Source organism: Podarcis pityusensis (assembly GCF_964106645.2).
Source record: "Podarcis pityusensis genome assembly, chromosome: 15".
Classification (NCBI taxonomy): domain Eukaryota; kingdom Metazoa; phylum Chordata; class Lepidosauria; order Squamata; family Lacertidae; genus Podarcis; species Podarcis pityusensis.
This window is the reverse complement of record NC_138040.1, coordinates 29,721,830-29,737,860: the sequence shown is the minus strand read 5'-3', so window position 1 is coordinate 29,737,860 and position 16,031 is coordinate 29,721,830. Positions and strand designations below refer to the sequence as shown.

Here is a 16,031-nt window from a genome sequence, read left to right as displayed (position 1 = left end):
TTGTTCCTCTGGAATGTGGGGTTTGTGGCATCGTAAGGGATGGCCGCCAGGGATGCTAAGTTTCCCCAACACAGCTTCCTCATGTTGAACTAGGAGTCATCAAATGTCTAAAGCAGAGCTTTCCAAACTTTTCATGTTGGTGACACACTTTTTAGACATACATCATTTTGCAACATAGTAATTCAGTTTTACTAGCAAACTGGAGGTTAAACTATCCCCTTTCCAGCCCCGGGAAAAGCATGGGGAGTGTTCGTACAACACACCTACACACAGCAGCTGACACTAATGCGTCACGAGACACAGTTTGGAAAGCTCTGGTCTAAAGCAACTACTGGAGCATCTAGGCTTGACTTGCTGCTGTTTTCCATGTTTCCATAGCAGTTGCTGGAGTGTAACAAGTGCCGAAACAGCTATCACCCAGAGTGCCTGGGACCAAATTACCCAACAAAACCTACGAAGAAAAAGAAGGTTTGGGTGAGTTCTGTTGCATCGTGGGGACACTTGTAAGGCAGGGATACCTTCCCCTCTTATTATAATCAGACTGCCAGATGTCTTAGCCTGATGTTGAAAGTGGTCCATTGTTTACAAGGATATGCAATAAAATCGGTCTGAATCATAAACTGCTGGATATGGCAACCCCATCAACTGGCCATTGCGAAAGAGGCAGGCTGAGGCATGATTTCTGTTCCATGGCTCACCCGTAGAGGGAAGCATCTTTGGTGCCTGCTATGACTGAATCCTATTATCCCAGAGAGAGGCTGTGCAGCCCTTTATTCCTTGTCTGTCTTTCCAGATCTGCACGAAATGTGTCCGCTGCAAGAGCTGTGGAGCGACAACGCCAGGCAAAGGGTGGGATGCCCAATGGTCTCACGACTTCTCTCTGTGTCACGATTGTGCCAAACTCTTCGCTAAAGGTGTGGAGAGACTGGGTGCATGATAGGTCTGGTCTGCTGCGGAAGTATGCTGTATCATGCTGAATGGCCTGGGAAATGCTGGCAGCTGCAGTTCCATGTGCAGATGCAGCCCTTGCTTTGCTAAATTCAAGTACTTCCTCTAGGGAAGCGGGGGACGGCAGCAGGGAGCACCTTCACACTGAAAGGGGGCAAGTATAGTACTTGCTGCTGGCTGTTAATAGTGGCAGTGACTGATAGCCATTCTTGCCCTTTGCGTGGAGTCCCCTGACCGCTAGAGTGTTTGGCTTTGTATACTGATGGTGGGAAATCTGGACCGCCTCTCTGTTTTGCTTGTAGGGAACTTCTGCCCCGTCTGTGACAAATGCTACGATGACGATGACTATGAGAGCAAAATGATGCAGTGTGGGAAATGTGACCGCTGGGTCCACTCCAAGTGTGAAAACCTCTCAGGTGAGGACTGCTTCCAACCCTGCATATATGGAGGAGTAGGATGAACATTTACAACCAGGAACCTTGTGCTTGAGATCCTTTTTGCAATTCCATCTTGGTCTATGGGGTGGGTTGTTTCTTCTTGGACTAGGGTGCAGAAGCCAAGGAGCTGAATATCCTGAGCTAATCGTGCTTAGCTGTGGACTTCGGAGCCCAGCTTTGCAGGCTGCAGTTGTGCTGTGGGTTCCTGAGAGTGTGCAGAGAGACACTCTCCCTGTTGAATCACTTCCCAATACAGTCATTGGAATCCCTACAGCTGAGCCCCTTTGCACGATGTAACCTCCTACCATGCTGCCAGATCCCCCACAGATCTGACACTTTTAGCCTCCCGAGGCTTGCCCTCTGCCCCTAATGCTTGCCCTGTCTACCTTCAGATGAGATGTACGAGATCCTCTCCAACCTGCCGGAGAGTGTGGCTTACACCTGCATTAACTGCACAGAACAACCTCCTGCTGAATGGCGGCTAGCACTGGAGAAAGAGCTGCAGCTTTCTTTGAAGCAGGTTCTAACAGCCCTACTAAATTCCAGGACATCCAGCCATTTGCTGCGTTATAGACAGGTGGGCCTCCCTCTCCTTCTATGAACCATACAAATGTACCTGAATTCTGGCTGCTCAGAGTGGTGCTGTTGGACTTTAAAGCACAATATTCTTCCTAGTGTTTCTAGAAGAAAAGCGGCATTAGAAATGCAGTGCCAGGTGTGTGTGGGAGGGGGTGGGGAGAGGGAAAGAGGGTGACAAGCCAAAGGTTCCAACCAAATGTTTGATATTCTGTCTTGCAATGGATATCATAGAGGAACCCATAACATGAGCAGAACCCATATGGCAATGGCTAACGCTCTGCCTTGCTAATTGTCAGCATGTGTGAGAGAGTATGTTCCAGGCAGGAGGGAGTCTGTAGGAACATCTGTATCTGCCTAACCTGAGCCAGGCCAGTGGTCAAGCTTGCACAGCACTGGCTGCCCTTCTCTGTGGCCTCACTTGTGGCCCTTGCTCCATATCAACCAGGAAGGACCCTCCGTAAGAGCCATTCACCGTGGACCTCTCCTTGTGTTTATTCCTTAAAGCAGTTTTTGCCTAGAGTTTTACATGCATGATGTGAAGAATTACTACCTTTCCTGTGTCTTGTCTGCTAACTGTCATTTTGGGCCTTGAAAAGAAATACTTCCCCCTTTCGTGCTTTCTGCACCACTCAAGGTTGTATAAACTTCCATCACGCCCCTTCTGCTGTTTTTGTTTCCCCTAAGCCTTTTTTCCAACCAAGTAGACTATAGCCAGAAAAGGCCTGTAGGGCTCTGCCTCCAAGGGCTTTAGCATTCATGCATTAGATGTGGATGTCTGTGTCTAGAGCTCTGCTGTGTATTACCAAGGTTCCAGCTCACGTAGAGGCATTTCCCCTGCAGATGCTCCCACCTATGGTGTGAATGTGAGGGCCAAACTTGGTGACCTGAGGTGCAGTGCAGCCCCTTCCAAGACATGTTGCCCCCTCCCACAATTCAGACATGAAGGGGGCTTGTCTCCTCCAATCCTCTGTTATGCTGTACTTTTCTGCACCTCCTTTCAGTCAACTAGATCCTTGTGCTCAGGTAGTGCTTGCAGGCTTCCCAAAGGCATCTGGTTGGCCACCATCAGAACAGAATGTTGGACTAGATGGGACTACTGGCCTGGTCCTGCAGGCTCTTTGGCTCTTAACCTCTATCCACAGACCTACTAAAGAAATGCTTTGTGCTGGGCTCAAAAACTGTTGTACTCCCTTACCGTTGTGTGTCCAGGCGGCCAAACCCCCTGACTTAAATCCTGAGACGGAAGAGAGCGTCCCATCCCGAAGTTCCCCAGAAGGCCCAGACCCTCCTGTGCTCACTGAAGTCAGCAAGCAAGAAGAACAGCAGCTGCTGGACCTGGAAGGAGTGAAAAGAAAAATGGAGCAAGGAGGCTACATTTCTGTGGTGCGTTAACAATTCAGTCAGCATCTCTTTCTTGCTTTCATCATCGCTTCCATGAGGAGAAGAAAATGATGGGATATACAAATCAATTTGCTGTTGTGAACTGCATTGAGGTGGTCCTAAAATGCTACATTTTTGCTATAAATTCCCCCCTTGTGCCTTGAAGGTGCATGGATGTTTTGGCCACGCTACAGTGTTTTACGTTGGCCATGCTGCTCTTCTGAAACATAGGCAGGGAATAAAAAGGAGTTAAAAAATTGAATAGGAAAAGGTGAACTTCTGCCACTTGATGTTCAGCACCCATGGATGGGGAAGAGGGCTGGATAAAGTATATCAGAGAAGAAGATAGGAAGCTGATTTCTGTGTGTGTCTATCTTGCAGCTGGAGTTTAGTGATGATATTGTAAAGATAATCCAAGCAGCCATTAATGCTGACGGAGGGCAGCCAGAACTTAAGAAGGCCAACAGCATGGTGAAGTCCTTCTTTATTCGGGTAAGCCAAGCTGCATCTTATTTTCAATAAATTGGCAACTGGTGCACTGAAGCTGCATCTTTAATAGTCCCCAAGGAGCCCATATTTCTGTTCAAGCTACTGTGTGGCTGTCTGTGAAACAAATTAGGATCTTGTCTGGGCAGACCTTTAAGTTCATAATAAATTATTCCTGACTGTAAATTTGCAGAGATCTTGGACAGTAGACTTCTTCAAGTGTTTAGTGTTGAGTCCTGTAAAGCATTTCTAATACATTTGTGGGTGTTTTGTTTGTTTTTAAGCAAATGGAACGCGTTTTTCCATGGTTCAGTGTAAAGAAATCAAGATTTTGGGAACCTAATAAAGTTACAACCAAGTAAGTAACTTGTTCCACTTCCAGCACTCACTTGCTGCAATTGACCTGCCTGTTTCAGCCAAAGGTGGTGCCAGCGCTCTTGCCCCTTGGAAAGAAGATCAGAACTGAATTTCCAGATGGGCCTCTCCTGCTTCTCAAAGCAACTGGCTGCAATTAGTTCCTGATCTAGAAAGTAGAAGTGGGTTGTGGTCCTTCTTGTACCAATCTGCGTCTTAGTCCTGCCCCTTGCCCTGCAGAGACGGCTTTGCAGTGAATGAAAGAGCTTTACCTGCCTAAGGGCTATAGTTGGGGCCTCCTAGGTGCAACCAAGTCTGATGCTACCTTTTGTCCATTTCTAGCAGTGGGATGCTGCCTAATGCTGTCTTGCCGCCATCACTCGACCATAACTACGCACAGTGGCAGGAGCGTGAAGAAAACAGTTGTGCTCAACAACCTCCTCTTATGAAGAAAATCATTCCAGCACCAAAACCCAAAGGTCCTGGAGAGCCAGACTCCCCAACTCCACTGCATCCTTCTACACCACCTATATCCAGTGAGAAACTGAGCCTTTTTGTCTGGGGGAAGTGCTAGGGAATGAGGGTGACACTGGGGGAGGCAGGCTTTAGACCCTGGGGAAAGTCTGGGCCCGCCAGAGTCGGGTACATAGAGGCTCCTTGCCTTACCTACCATCTGCCAGGACTTCGAAGTCTGAACCAAGCCTCTTTCTCTGCCTCCCCCTTACATCTGCATGGTTGGTTAAATTGTGTTTTGTTTTAAAGTGAAGTAAAACCTTTTCAATTCAAGCGAGCAGCTGAAATTGTTTGCTGCTCTGGGCATTTGCAAGCTACTTTATTCTCCAGTAAACAGTTCCCAGCCCACATTTTCTTCCAAGCAGTGTTTCTCAGGAGTGATCAGTCCTTTCTCTCTCTCTCTCTCTCTCTCTCTCTTTCTCTTTCTCTCTCTGTTCTGAGGTTCTGACAGAAGCTTGGAGGACAGCCCAGAACTTACCCCTCCTCCAGATGTGGAGGATAACCGGCAGTGTGCACTTTGCTTGAAGTATGGCGATGATGGTGGGAATGTAAGTGGCTCTGTCAAGAATGTGTGTTGTGAGCTGTAGAGGCTTTGCCTTCTGGTTCTAGTTAAGGTTGAAAGGCAGGCTTGATCTTTGTTGCACACTCAGTCCAGCTGAGCCAGACTAATATTACCTTTCTTAAAAAAACAAAAGCAGGTTACTATCTTAGTGAATTGTGGAAATGCTGTGGGCATAATTTAGCTGATAACAGCAAAGCATTTTACAAAGCTCCTTGTGATATTTTGATTAGCAAACTCTGTAAATGGGGACAGGCGATAATATCAGGTGGTTTCACAGCTGGTTAGAAAAGTGTCCTGTTAAGAGACACTTTTCAGTCGTTCCTCATGAAACTGGAGGGATGTTTTGAGTGGAGTGCTGCAGGCTTCTGTTCTGGGCCTGGCATTCTTCCAACCATCAATGACTTTCGGTAGGAACTGGAAATCTGATAAGGATTTAAATATTGGATGAGGGCATAGAGGGAATCCTTACCAGAGTTCCAAATGGCACTGAACTTTGAGGGACAGCTAGGACCCCAGAAGACAGAAGGGAAAATAGGCAGAACCCAACAAAAAGAAATTCAGTAGAGACAAATGCAAAGTTCTGAACAAGTGTGGGAGGAATCAGATGCACAAGGATAGAATGGGCAATACATGGCCCGGCAGAAGTGTATGTGAAAAGTATCTCAGGACTGTAGCTTATCACAAGCAGAACACAAGTCAGGGGTGTGATGTGGCTGCAGTGAGATCTTAGTCCGCATTAACAGAGCCATCATCATGTCACAAGAAGGAATAACTGACTTTATTCTGCACTAGTCAGACCTCATCTGGAGTACTATGTTCATTTCTAGCACCACATATCAAGGAGGATGTAGACAAATTGGGATGGGATCAGAGGAAGATAGCGAAGATGGTCAGAAGTATGGAAGACAAGTCCTATATAAGGAACCAGTTATGCTTAGCTGAGCAAAGAGAAGACTGAGGTGGAACCTAATAGCACTCTACAAATCCTTGAATGGGCTGTGTCACATGCAAGAGTTTGCAAAGGCTTGTTCTCCATGACTCCAGGGGTCAAAGGGTTATATCTCATAGACTTAAGTTACAGGAGGGTAGATTTGGATTGAACAATAGAGGAAATTTCTTGACAGTAAGAGCAGCTGGGCAATGGAGGGGTGGTGAAATACTCCCCCTCTAGAGGTCTTTGAGCAGAGGCTGGAGAGCCCTCTGTCTGCTGGGGGTGCAAAGGGTGGTATAAAAATTAGTAAATCATAATAATCTAGCACTGGGTGTTCTGTTCTGAGCAGAGGGTTGGACTAGACAGCTGCAAAGACCCCTTAAACGGTCTGATTCCATGAGCCACCTTTATGTTTGCCAGCTTTTATTTCACTGTGGCTGCTGCAAGATGTGCCCAGCAGTTGTGGGGTGGGGAGTGCACTTGACTGATTTCTGAGTGTTTCTGGTGGCCTTCTCCTTTCTTGCAGGATGCTGGCCGTCTCCTCTACATCGGCCAGAATGAGTGGACCCATGTGAACTGTGCCCTGTGGTCAGCTGAAGTTTTTGAAGATGACGATGGCTCCCTGAAGAATGTGCACGTGGCAGTGATCAGAGGGAAACAGCTGGTGAGTAGGAACAGGTTGGGCTCAGGAGTCTGTCCAGGAATGAGGATTTACATTTCAAAAGCAGCTAAAATGTTTCTCTTCTGCTGTTACAACGGCAAAGAAGAATATTGGAAAGCCCACAGCATGTCTCCATGGAGAGACAGCTCATATTTGACGTTAATGGCCCAACTTTAAAAAGAGCAAAAGCCTCACATGATTCTCCACAGTTGAAGTAATGGGCTTCACAGGATGTTATATCTGAAAAAGACAGAGATCCTTGAATTCAGCTTCCAGCAGTTCCAGACTGCAAAGAATCAAAAGCACTGGTTACTTGGACATTCACAAGCAGCTCTATTATACTAGCATGTGAACCAGATCATCACCTGGCTTCTGCAGCAGACAGATGTGAGCAAGTGCCCGCGTCTCCTTGTAATGATTAGGAAGGGGTGTCTTCTGTGGCCTGAAGTGTAGGAAGTCACAATCACAGGTGGCCAGCTTGGGCTGCTGTCCTGCAACTGCAAGCAGTTGCGGCTAGTGGCTGTGGCAGCTTTTTCGTGTTCTTAATCAGTCACTGATCCCTTTTGCATGCTCAGAAATTGCTCTAAACTGTTAAAAAAACACACCTTTCTTCTGAATTGGAATTAAATTGGGAAGTCAAGACAATATGTGAGTTTGTAAATGAACAACAATGAAAAAAGGCTGCACTCAGATTACTAACAGGTTGTTTTGGACAAGATGAATTGTGTTTGCTAAATGAGTGGTGGAACAGCAGCAGTTCTATTGCTTTCTCTTTGTTGGCAACCTGATATGCATGTCATAGATAATCATATTAGGGGTGTTGCTGCTTTTGACAGTGCTGCACTAGTCCAGTTTATTTGTTTAGGCCATTGGCCATAACAACAAGATGCTTTCCCTAAAAATCCAACCCTCAAACCTTGCAGAGATGTGAATTTTGCCTGAAGTCGGGTGCCACAGTGGGCTGCTGCCTGACCTCCTGCACAAGCAACTATCACTTCATGTGCTCCCGGGCCAAGAACTGTGTCTTCCTGGAGGATAAGAAAGTCTACTGCCAGCGCCACCGGGACATGATCAAAGGAGAGGTGAGCCCAGCCACCACCCCAGGCCTTTGCCCAGCTGTACTCCCCCCCCTCCCCATTTCCCTGCTCTTCTCAGCTCAGGCTGTGTGTTTTCACCTTAATACTGTATAGGCCTCTTTTTGTGTGTGCTTGCTGTAGGTGGTTCCCGAGAATGGCTTTGAAGTCCTAAGAAGAGTCTTTGTGGATTTTGAAGGGATTAGCTTGAGACGAAGGTTTCTTCATGGTCTGGAGCCAGAGAACATCCACATGATGATTGGTGAGGGCCCTCTGCCTCTGGCCTTGGCAATGTGCCTAGTGGAATTTAGTTGCTGCCTTCCTCACACAGAACTTTGCCTCTTTGGTTTTCTTGTAGGGTCCATGACGATTGACTGCCTCGGGATTCTGAGCGATCTGTCTGACTGTGAAGACAAGCTGTTCCCCATTGGTTATCAGTAAGTAGGAGCTGTCTCCTGAATAGGCAGCAGCAGCAGCAGAATCCATGTTATTTTCCCTGGAAGATGCCGTGAGGACCACCCAGGAAGTCTTTGGCCTTCCTTCTCCTCTTGCCCCAGAGAAGGGCTTTTGCAGGCATGCACAGCTCTGTGTAGATGTTGTAACTCTTAAATGTTTTCCCAGGTGCTCTCGAGTGTACTGGAGCACAACGGATGCTCGGAAGCGCTGTGTGTACACTTGCAAGATCATGGAATGCCGCCCTCCTATTCTTGAGCCAGACATCAACAGCACAGTAGAGCACGATGACAATAGGACCATCACGCACAGCCCCAGGCCACTTTCAGGCAAGTTTCTGCAGGCATGGCTTGGCTTGAGATTGTGGCCTTTGTGCCAGACCTGTGGGTGCCTGTTTTTTGTACTGCTCGGCTCTTCCAAAGCCAAAAGCTTCCTTCTTCTGGTTAGTCTTTGCTATGAGACAGGGCTTGTAATACCTTTTGGTGACAGCAGTAGCAGCACACACTTGGAGTAGGGCAAAAAAGGGGGGTTCCCTGGTAAAGATCACATCCTCTACTTTGGCTATAGGTTTTGGAGTGGATCCTGGCCCTTGTTCCATAACTGAGTCATAGAATCATAAGTGTTGGGAGGAACATCAAGGGTCTTCAACTCCCAACTCTGCTCTGTGCAGAAAGACACTCCAGCATTTGCCCAGGTGTCATGCGTTTCTGGAGACTAGATTATGGTATGCTTGATCTGAAACAACAAGGGACTTTGTCCTTCTGAGATGCTTGGGGCATGGTGGGGGTGTGCTTCTACCTAGTACTCTTAATGTTTGGCCCTCACCTGCTCCCAATGACACATAATGTCCAGCTTTGCATTCTGGTTTTGGCCTAGATGCCAAAAGACTGCAGCCTTTTTTCTTTTTTCCCCTCTTTTACTTTCTGCCTCCCTCCACGTATAAAGATTTTTCTGTTAACATTCCCTGAGGGAGGAAGAAAGGATGTTATTGAGGGGAAAGGCCTCTAGTACTCCCCTACTTCCCTGAAGCTGTTTTGTTCAAATGCACCCTGGGTTTTGCCTGAATCCATAAGTTCATTATTTCTTTTTCTTCTTCATCAGAAATTCCAGTCAGAGAAGGCCATGCAGTGTCAGCGGTTGTGAGCACTCCCTCTTCAGACTTCCTGCCACATTCTCAGAACTGCAGGGCTCTGCGGATCAGAGCGCCAAGTTTTCCTCCCGCCCTGCGATCTCCTGGTTCAAGGCCATTGCCCTCTGCAGGTCTGGCCCTCCACCTCCCTCTGCTGCTCTCTCTGGCTTTCTTTGACTTCTGTTCATTCTTTGTTTAGCAATTTCTTCAGGCTGTTCTCAATGGCATGGAACCTTGTTTCCACCATCTCTATTGGGTTTAGGGCTTAATAAGTGCTGGGGTGCAAAAGACTTGTTGTCCGTCCTCATCATCAAAGGCCAAGCACTGAGGATGCTGGTAGAGGGGGGCATCTTCAATCATTTCCCCTCCCGGTTTCTGGGCATCTCACCTACATACTTAACATGTAGTTTTTCCTCACATTTAACCTTGTCGAGTGAACCATGTTTGAATTGCTGACAACTTGTAAGCCTCCCTGAGCTTTTGGGCTGAGGTGGGCTCCATTTTTAAGCAGAACTCTAAACCACACCTTGAAGGATAATGTTCTTTGGAAATTCTGCTCACCGACAATCCTAGCTGGTGACTGACTTACCTTGTGAAGTCAGAAGACCTGGCCTAGGTGAGAAAAGGCCTATCAGGATATTGAAGCCCAGAACTCCACCTGCAGCTCAGATGGCCACCCCCCCTCTTCCCCAGCCATAGGAGTTTGTCAGGGGGCTGGATCAGAATTTGAAAGAACCCCAGGGAAAGTTCAGTCTGCTGTTCTTACAGTTAAGAAATATTTCTGGGTAGGCAAGACCAAACATGCTCCTGTGCAACTTGAAGCCAGAAGGAAAAAGTTATAGAGTGTTTTCCTTGTTTCAATGAAGCCACCAGTAGAAGGAATAATTAGATCAAGAAAGGGGTTGACTCCGGGGGTTTGGGCTTTGCTTTACTCCTTGCCTGCATAGATCCAGATATTTGCATTCAGTAGATGACCTCAAACTCAGTTCTAATATTCTTCCCCATCTTCTGTCTTTTCCCAGGGAGCCCCACCCACATTACACACGAGATCGTGACTGTGGGAGACCCCCTGCTGTCATCTGGACTTCGAAGCATTGGCTCCAGACGACACAGCGCCTCCTCTCCTCTGCCCCCTCCACAGTTGAGGTCCTGGATGATGCCTTCCAGCAGAGCTGGGGCCACTCACTCCACCAGGCACAGCCTCTCTTCAACACCCAGCCTGTCTCCCTTGCCAGAGCATGACTTGAGCACAAAGCCTTCAGAGCGTTCTTCGGGCCCAGCAGCTGGACGCATTGCCACCCAGAGTAGCTCTGCCCCTCCCTGTGGTGGTCAGAGGCCAGCAGGGACAGGTGGAGGAGGCACAAGCACTTCCTTGGAGGGAGCACTGTCATTAGAAGCAATGGGGCCTCCGGGGACAGAGAAGAGCAAGCTGATGAGCCAAAAAGATGCAAGTTCTTCCCTGGGTAATTTGAAGGCCAGTACTCCTGTGCAGAGTGCTTCTGGCACTGAGCCAAACACCAGCAAAGTAGGGAAGCTTCCAGAGCACTCTTCTGGGCTGTTTTCTTCCAAAGAGGCAGTAGCCTTTCCACCTTTACATCAGAGACCCCCAAAGAAGGAGCAAGAGCAGCAGGTGGATCTTGTAAAGCCAGAAACAAACTGCTCTTACGAGGATCCAGAAGCAAAGATCTCCAAGCTTTCTGGGGCAAGTAACAGATCTCCTCCTTCCATAAGTGACCCAGCACCTTCTGCAGGCAGAGATAGGCGGCAGCAGAAGGGGAAAAGGGGAGCCAAAGAGAGACATTCCAATAAACTCTTTACAAATCCGAGCCTCCTCACACCTAGCAACAAAGACAGCGCAGAGCCAGAATTTGTTCATCAAGCTGTGACGCCTGAGCATGTGAACCAGAAGCTCTGTAACAATGTTGTGGCTTCAGAGAAGGCCCCCGATAGACAGCTGCTTAACCAGAAGACCTCCAAGGTTCCTTCCCAGGGCGAAGTGGCCACTTCCAAGGATCTGCAGGCTTCCCAGAAGCGCACAGTGAAAGTCACGTTGACTCCTCTCAAGATGGAAGGTGATAGCCAGTCCAAGAACATTCAGAGGGAGGGTGATGTAGAATCTCAGCCTAAGGAGAGCAAACCAGCTTCCCTGGCACAATCCTCTTCCACTCCAGAACGGTCAGGAAACGGCTCCCTGGTTCAAGACAGCCCAAGTTGTGCTTCAGTCCCTGAGGCTCCAAGCGAGGCCTACCAGAGTCTTCCTGTTCAGGAGAGCAACTTAATGCTCCAGGAGACAGCCAAAGCGCAGGAAGACGGGGCCTACAAGCGGCGGTACCCCCGGCGCAGCGCACGGGCCAGATCCAACATGTTCTTTGGGCTGACGCCATTGTATGGCGTGAGGTCTTACGGGGAAGAAGACATTCCCTTCTACAGCAACTCCACTGGGAAGAAGCGGGGAAAGAGGTCTGCTGAAGGGCAAGTAGATGGTGCCGATGACCTCAGCACGTCGGACGAGGATGACCTTTACTACTACAACTTCACCAGGACAGTGGTCTCAAACACGGAAGAGCATCTCGCTTCTCCTCACAACTTATTCCGGGAGGAGGAACAGTGCAGCCTTCCCAAAATCTCTCAGCTGGATGGTGTGGATGACGGGACAGAAAGTGACACAAGCATCACGGTGACAACCAGGAAAGTCAATCCAGTGACCAAAAGGAGTGGCAAAGAAAATGGAACAGAGAGCTTAAAACTTGATCGGAGCGAAGAGAGTGGGGAGAAAGCACAAGTCACCAAGAGCTCAGCTGGCCACAAAGCAGCCGAGCCCAAGATGGAGAACTGCCGCGTAAAAACCCAGAGCCAGGATCCTCTGGAAGCTCAGCTGAGTTCTTTAGAGGCCAGCCGCCGCCCTCGTGCCAGCACCCCTTCGGAGAAGACCCTGCTGGATACCTTCAGCACAGAGCTGCTCAAGTCCGACTCCGACAATAACAACAGTGACGACTGCGGAAACATTCTCCCGTCTGACATCATGGACTTTGTGCTGAAAAACACCCCCTCCATGCAAGCCCTCGGAGAGAGCCCTGAGTCATCGTCCTCTGAGCTCCTGACGCTGGGAGATGGGCTGGGCCTTGACACCACCAACCGGGGCAAGGATATGGGCCTCTTTGAAGTCTTCTCTCAGCAGCTGCCAACCACAGAGCCTGTTGACAGCAGTGTTTCGTCATCCATCTCGGCAGAGGAGCAGTTTGAGCTGCCTCTGGAACTGCCTTCCGATCTCTCTGTCTTGACCACTCGGAGCCCGACAGTGCCCAGCCAAAATCATGGCAGACTTGCTGTCATTTCAGAATCCTCGCTCTCCTCCTCCTCCTCCTCGTCAGGGGAGAGATCACTCTTAGCTTTGCCTTCTACGGAGTCTGCTGAGAAGAGGGTGACTGTCACAGAGAAAGCTGCCTCCAGTGAAGGGGAGCCAGCTCTGTTGAGCCCACGAGTGGACCCAAGCCCTGAAGGACACCTGACCCCTGACCCCTTTATTCAAAGCCACATGGAAGCAGAGCACATAGCCAGCCCCCCATGTGGACCAGGAGAGCCAGGCCGTTCAGCCAGCCAAGACTTGGCCAGAAATAGCGGGACACCTGGTCTCCAAGTGCCAGTTTCTCCAACCCTCCCACTTCAGAATCCTAAGTATGGCCCAAACTCCACAGAGAACCCTGGCCCATCTCAGATTTCCAATGCTGCTGTGCAGACAGCCCCCCTCCACCTCAAGGCAGCTGCAGAAAAGCTCCTGGTGGTTAATCAGAACATGCAGCCATTGTACGTCCTTCAGACTCTTCCCAATGGTGTCACACAAAAGATACAGCTGACCTCTTCTGTCAGTTCTGCGCAGGGCGTGTTAGAGGCCAGCGCTTCTGTTCTTGGGCCCCTGGGCCCAGGGCTGGCACTAGGGGCCGGTGTAAACCCCAGCTTGCCTTCCTCCTCCCAGCCTCTCTTTCCACCAACCAGCAAAGGGTTACTGCCGATGCCCCATCATCAACACTTGCACTCCTTTTCTGCAGCCCCCCAAAGCAGCTTCCCATCCTCCCTTGGCAGTCCTGCCTCAGGACTTCTGATTGGTGTCCAGCAACCACCTGACCCCGAAGCAAATCAGAGAGCCGAGATTGGGTCCACAGCCACCACGCCACCCTCTGGCCTCAGCAAGAAAAGGCAAATTTCGCGCTTGCCATCGCGCAAGAACAAAAAGCTTGCCCCTTCCGCCATCACCCCATCTGACATGGTCCCCAACATGACGTTGATTAACTTCACTCCTTCCCAGCTCCCCAGCCATCCAGGCCTGCTAGATTTGGGAACTGCCAGTAACCCTGCATCCCACAGAACTGTCCCCAATATCATCAAGCGTTCAAAGTCTGGGATAATGTACTTTGAGCAGACCTCTCTGCTGCCCCAAGGGGTGGGAGCAACTGCAGCAGCAGTTGGAACACCCCCTAGCGTGGCTGGGCCAGACAGTGGTCATCTTGCAACCAGGCCAGTGACAGGCCTAGCCTCTGCTGGATCCATGCTGAATGTGGTGTCAATGCCGACGTCATCAGCACCTTCCACGGGCACATCAGTCCCCAGCGGACATGTGCTGGGGAAGGGGTCCGTTGCACTACCTAGCTCTGGGCTGCAAGGGGTATCTGACATGGGCTCCATCAGCAACCTCTTAATCAAAGCCACTCAACAGAGCTTGGGTCTTCCGGAGCAGCACGCCACAGTGCCACCATCTGGCTCCGGGATGTTTTCACCACTAGGCGATGCCTCATCGGCTCAGTCCACAGTCTCAGTGGCGGGGACGGCAGCATCCAGCATCTGTGTCTTGCCTTCTGCGCAGACTATGGGCATGACCACTGACCCCGAAGGATCTTACCAGCCTGGGCCTCTGACACAGATCCTGGCCAGCAAAACTGGTGCCGTCCCGCCTCAGGTGGACCTTGCGCCATCCCAAGCTCCTCCGCATTCAGGCTTTCCCCAGTTGGTGGACATCACTAACCCTGCAGCACTGGAGCAAAACAAGACCACCTCATCCGTCACACGTGCCAGCTCAACTTCTCCCGCAAGCTCCGCATCCTCTGACCAGCTGCTTGGAAGCTCCTCCATGAAGGTCAAAGCCAAAGTGAAACGGTCTCAGCCCTCATCAGACAGCAGCATCAGCAAAGGGTCTGGGAAGAAGCACAAGATGTCTCACTTCTGGTCCAGCTCCCCTGAGAAGCACATTCCCCAGCAAGGCACCAACTCTGCAGCCCAGGACTTGGCTGGAGGGTAAGAGATGGAGGTCTTTGGTCTCCCCCCTGTTTTCCCAGCCCCTCCTGAACCTGACATCCTTTTTGTTTCTTTAGTACTTCTGCTGTAGAAACTTCTGTAACAAAGCCTAGATGGAAAACAAGCTTCATTCAGAAGCCAGCAGGCAGTCTGCTTTTCTGCCAATGTACATTTGAACCAGGAAGCTGTCGTGTATTTGATGCAGCTCCTGAATATGAGCTGTGATGCTTGAGGGCCTTTTCTTTGAAGGAAAGAGGGAGAAGCTGCACATGCTACTGATCTGCTTTATTTGCAGCAGTGGGTGTGATGGGACTGTTCTAAGTGGGAAAGTGGGGGGGGGGTAGAAATTAGATTTGACTGTCTCAGTGGCAGCTCAAGATCACCTCTTTGACTCCATATTATTATGAGAGATTCCTTTAGAAAACCCAACAGCTATGTTTTTAAAATGGAGTTTCTCTTGTAAATGCTGCTTGATAAATGTTGCTTATTGGAGAGCCAGAGAGGTCAGTTTTGCATTGGCTGCAAGTGGAGCATTATCTGGCTTGTGACTAGTCATTGTTGTATCCCTGAATAATCTTGTCTGTTCCAGGATTCCTACCCTGAAGATGCACATGGAGGAAGAAGAGGAAGGGGCCGCAAGTGTAGAGCAGCCCCCACCCAAAGTGGCAGACAGGTAAGGCAGTCTCTCAGGTTGTGGTCACATCAAGAGTGTCTGTGTTTGATGTATGCTTGCGGGGCGGGAGGGATGTTGGCAGGCAGAGGTACACGTGTGCCTGGCTGCACAAACATTGTTCTGCCCCAAGAAAGCAACCATACTTCTTAATATGTTTTGGGCAGTTCCAACAATAAAACATTGATAACCAGAGTCTACGGTAGGGTCACTCTACTGCTGACCTCAGAGGCTTTAAGTTTTCTCTACTTGCATAAAACATGGAGACCCCTCTCAGAAAGCTCCAAGTGATGTTCTTTGCATTGAACACCCCAATTTTCCACCTGCCCTACTGTTTAGAAGGACGGGCAGTGCTGTGCTGTGGCTTGGTCCATTTTTTGGAGTGCTTGCCACTCAGCAAAACGTATTATAAGTAGCAGGCCTCTCCATCCAGTGGAGACTCACGGCTCAGAGTGTTTTGTTTAGCTTCTCCCTTTGGCATCTGCTGGGGAATCAAAACTCCTAAAAGGCTTCAGTTGTTGAAACAGGAGCGGATTCTTGCATCATTTCCAGCTGTGCTTCTCTCTACA

At 49.4% G+C, this 16,031-nt stretch overlaps 1 protein-coding gene across 1 annotated transcript in view; it reads left to right on the top strand.

The window, feature by feature from the left end:
- KMT2A (lysine methyltransferase 2A) overlaps nucleotides 1–16,031 on the top strand; it is a 48,177-nt gene that overhangs the window by 24,042 nt on the left and 8,104 nt on the right. Inside the window, exons 12-28 of the mRNA XM_080984171.1 lie at nucleotides 379–474; nucleotides 794–914; nucleotides 1,251–1,364; nucleotides 1,778–1,962; nucleotides 3,174–3,347; nucleotides 3,726–3,836; nucleotides 4,115–4,188; nucleotides 4,527–4,720; nucleotides 5,139–5,245; nucleotides 6,717–6,854; nucleotides 7,775–7,933; nucleotides 8,069–8,186; nucleotides 8,283–8,361; nucleotides 8,546–8,706; nucleotides 9,479–9,637; nucleotides 10,529–14,792; nucleotides 15,382–15,465. Coding sequence (XP_080840297.1) covers nucleotides 379–474; nucleotides 794–914; nucleotides 1,251–1,364; nucleotides 1,778–1,962; nucleotides 3,174–3,347; nucleotides 3,726–3,836; nucleotides 4,115–4,188; nucleotides 4,527–4,720; nucleotides 5,139–5,245; nucleotides 6,717–6,854; nucleotides 7,775–7,933; nucleotides 8,069–8,186; nucleotides 8,283–8,361; nucleotides 8,546–8,706; nucleotides 9,479–9,637; nucleotides 10,529–14,792; nucleotides 15,382–15,465 — 6,338 coding nt within the window. The remainder of the gene's footprint in view (nucleotides 1–378; nucleotides 475–793; nucleotides 915–1,250; nucleotides 1,365–1,777; nucleotides 1,963–3,173; nucleotides 3,348–3,725; nucleotides 3,837–4,114; nucleotides 4,189–4,526; nucleotides 4,721–5,138; nucleotides 5,246–6,716; nucleotides 6,855–7,774; nucleotides 7,934–8,068; nucleotides 8,187–8,282; nucleotides 8,362–8,545; nucleotides 8,707–9,478; nucleotides 9,638–10,528; nucleotides 14,793–15,381; nucleotides 15,466–16,031) is intronic.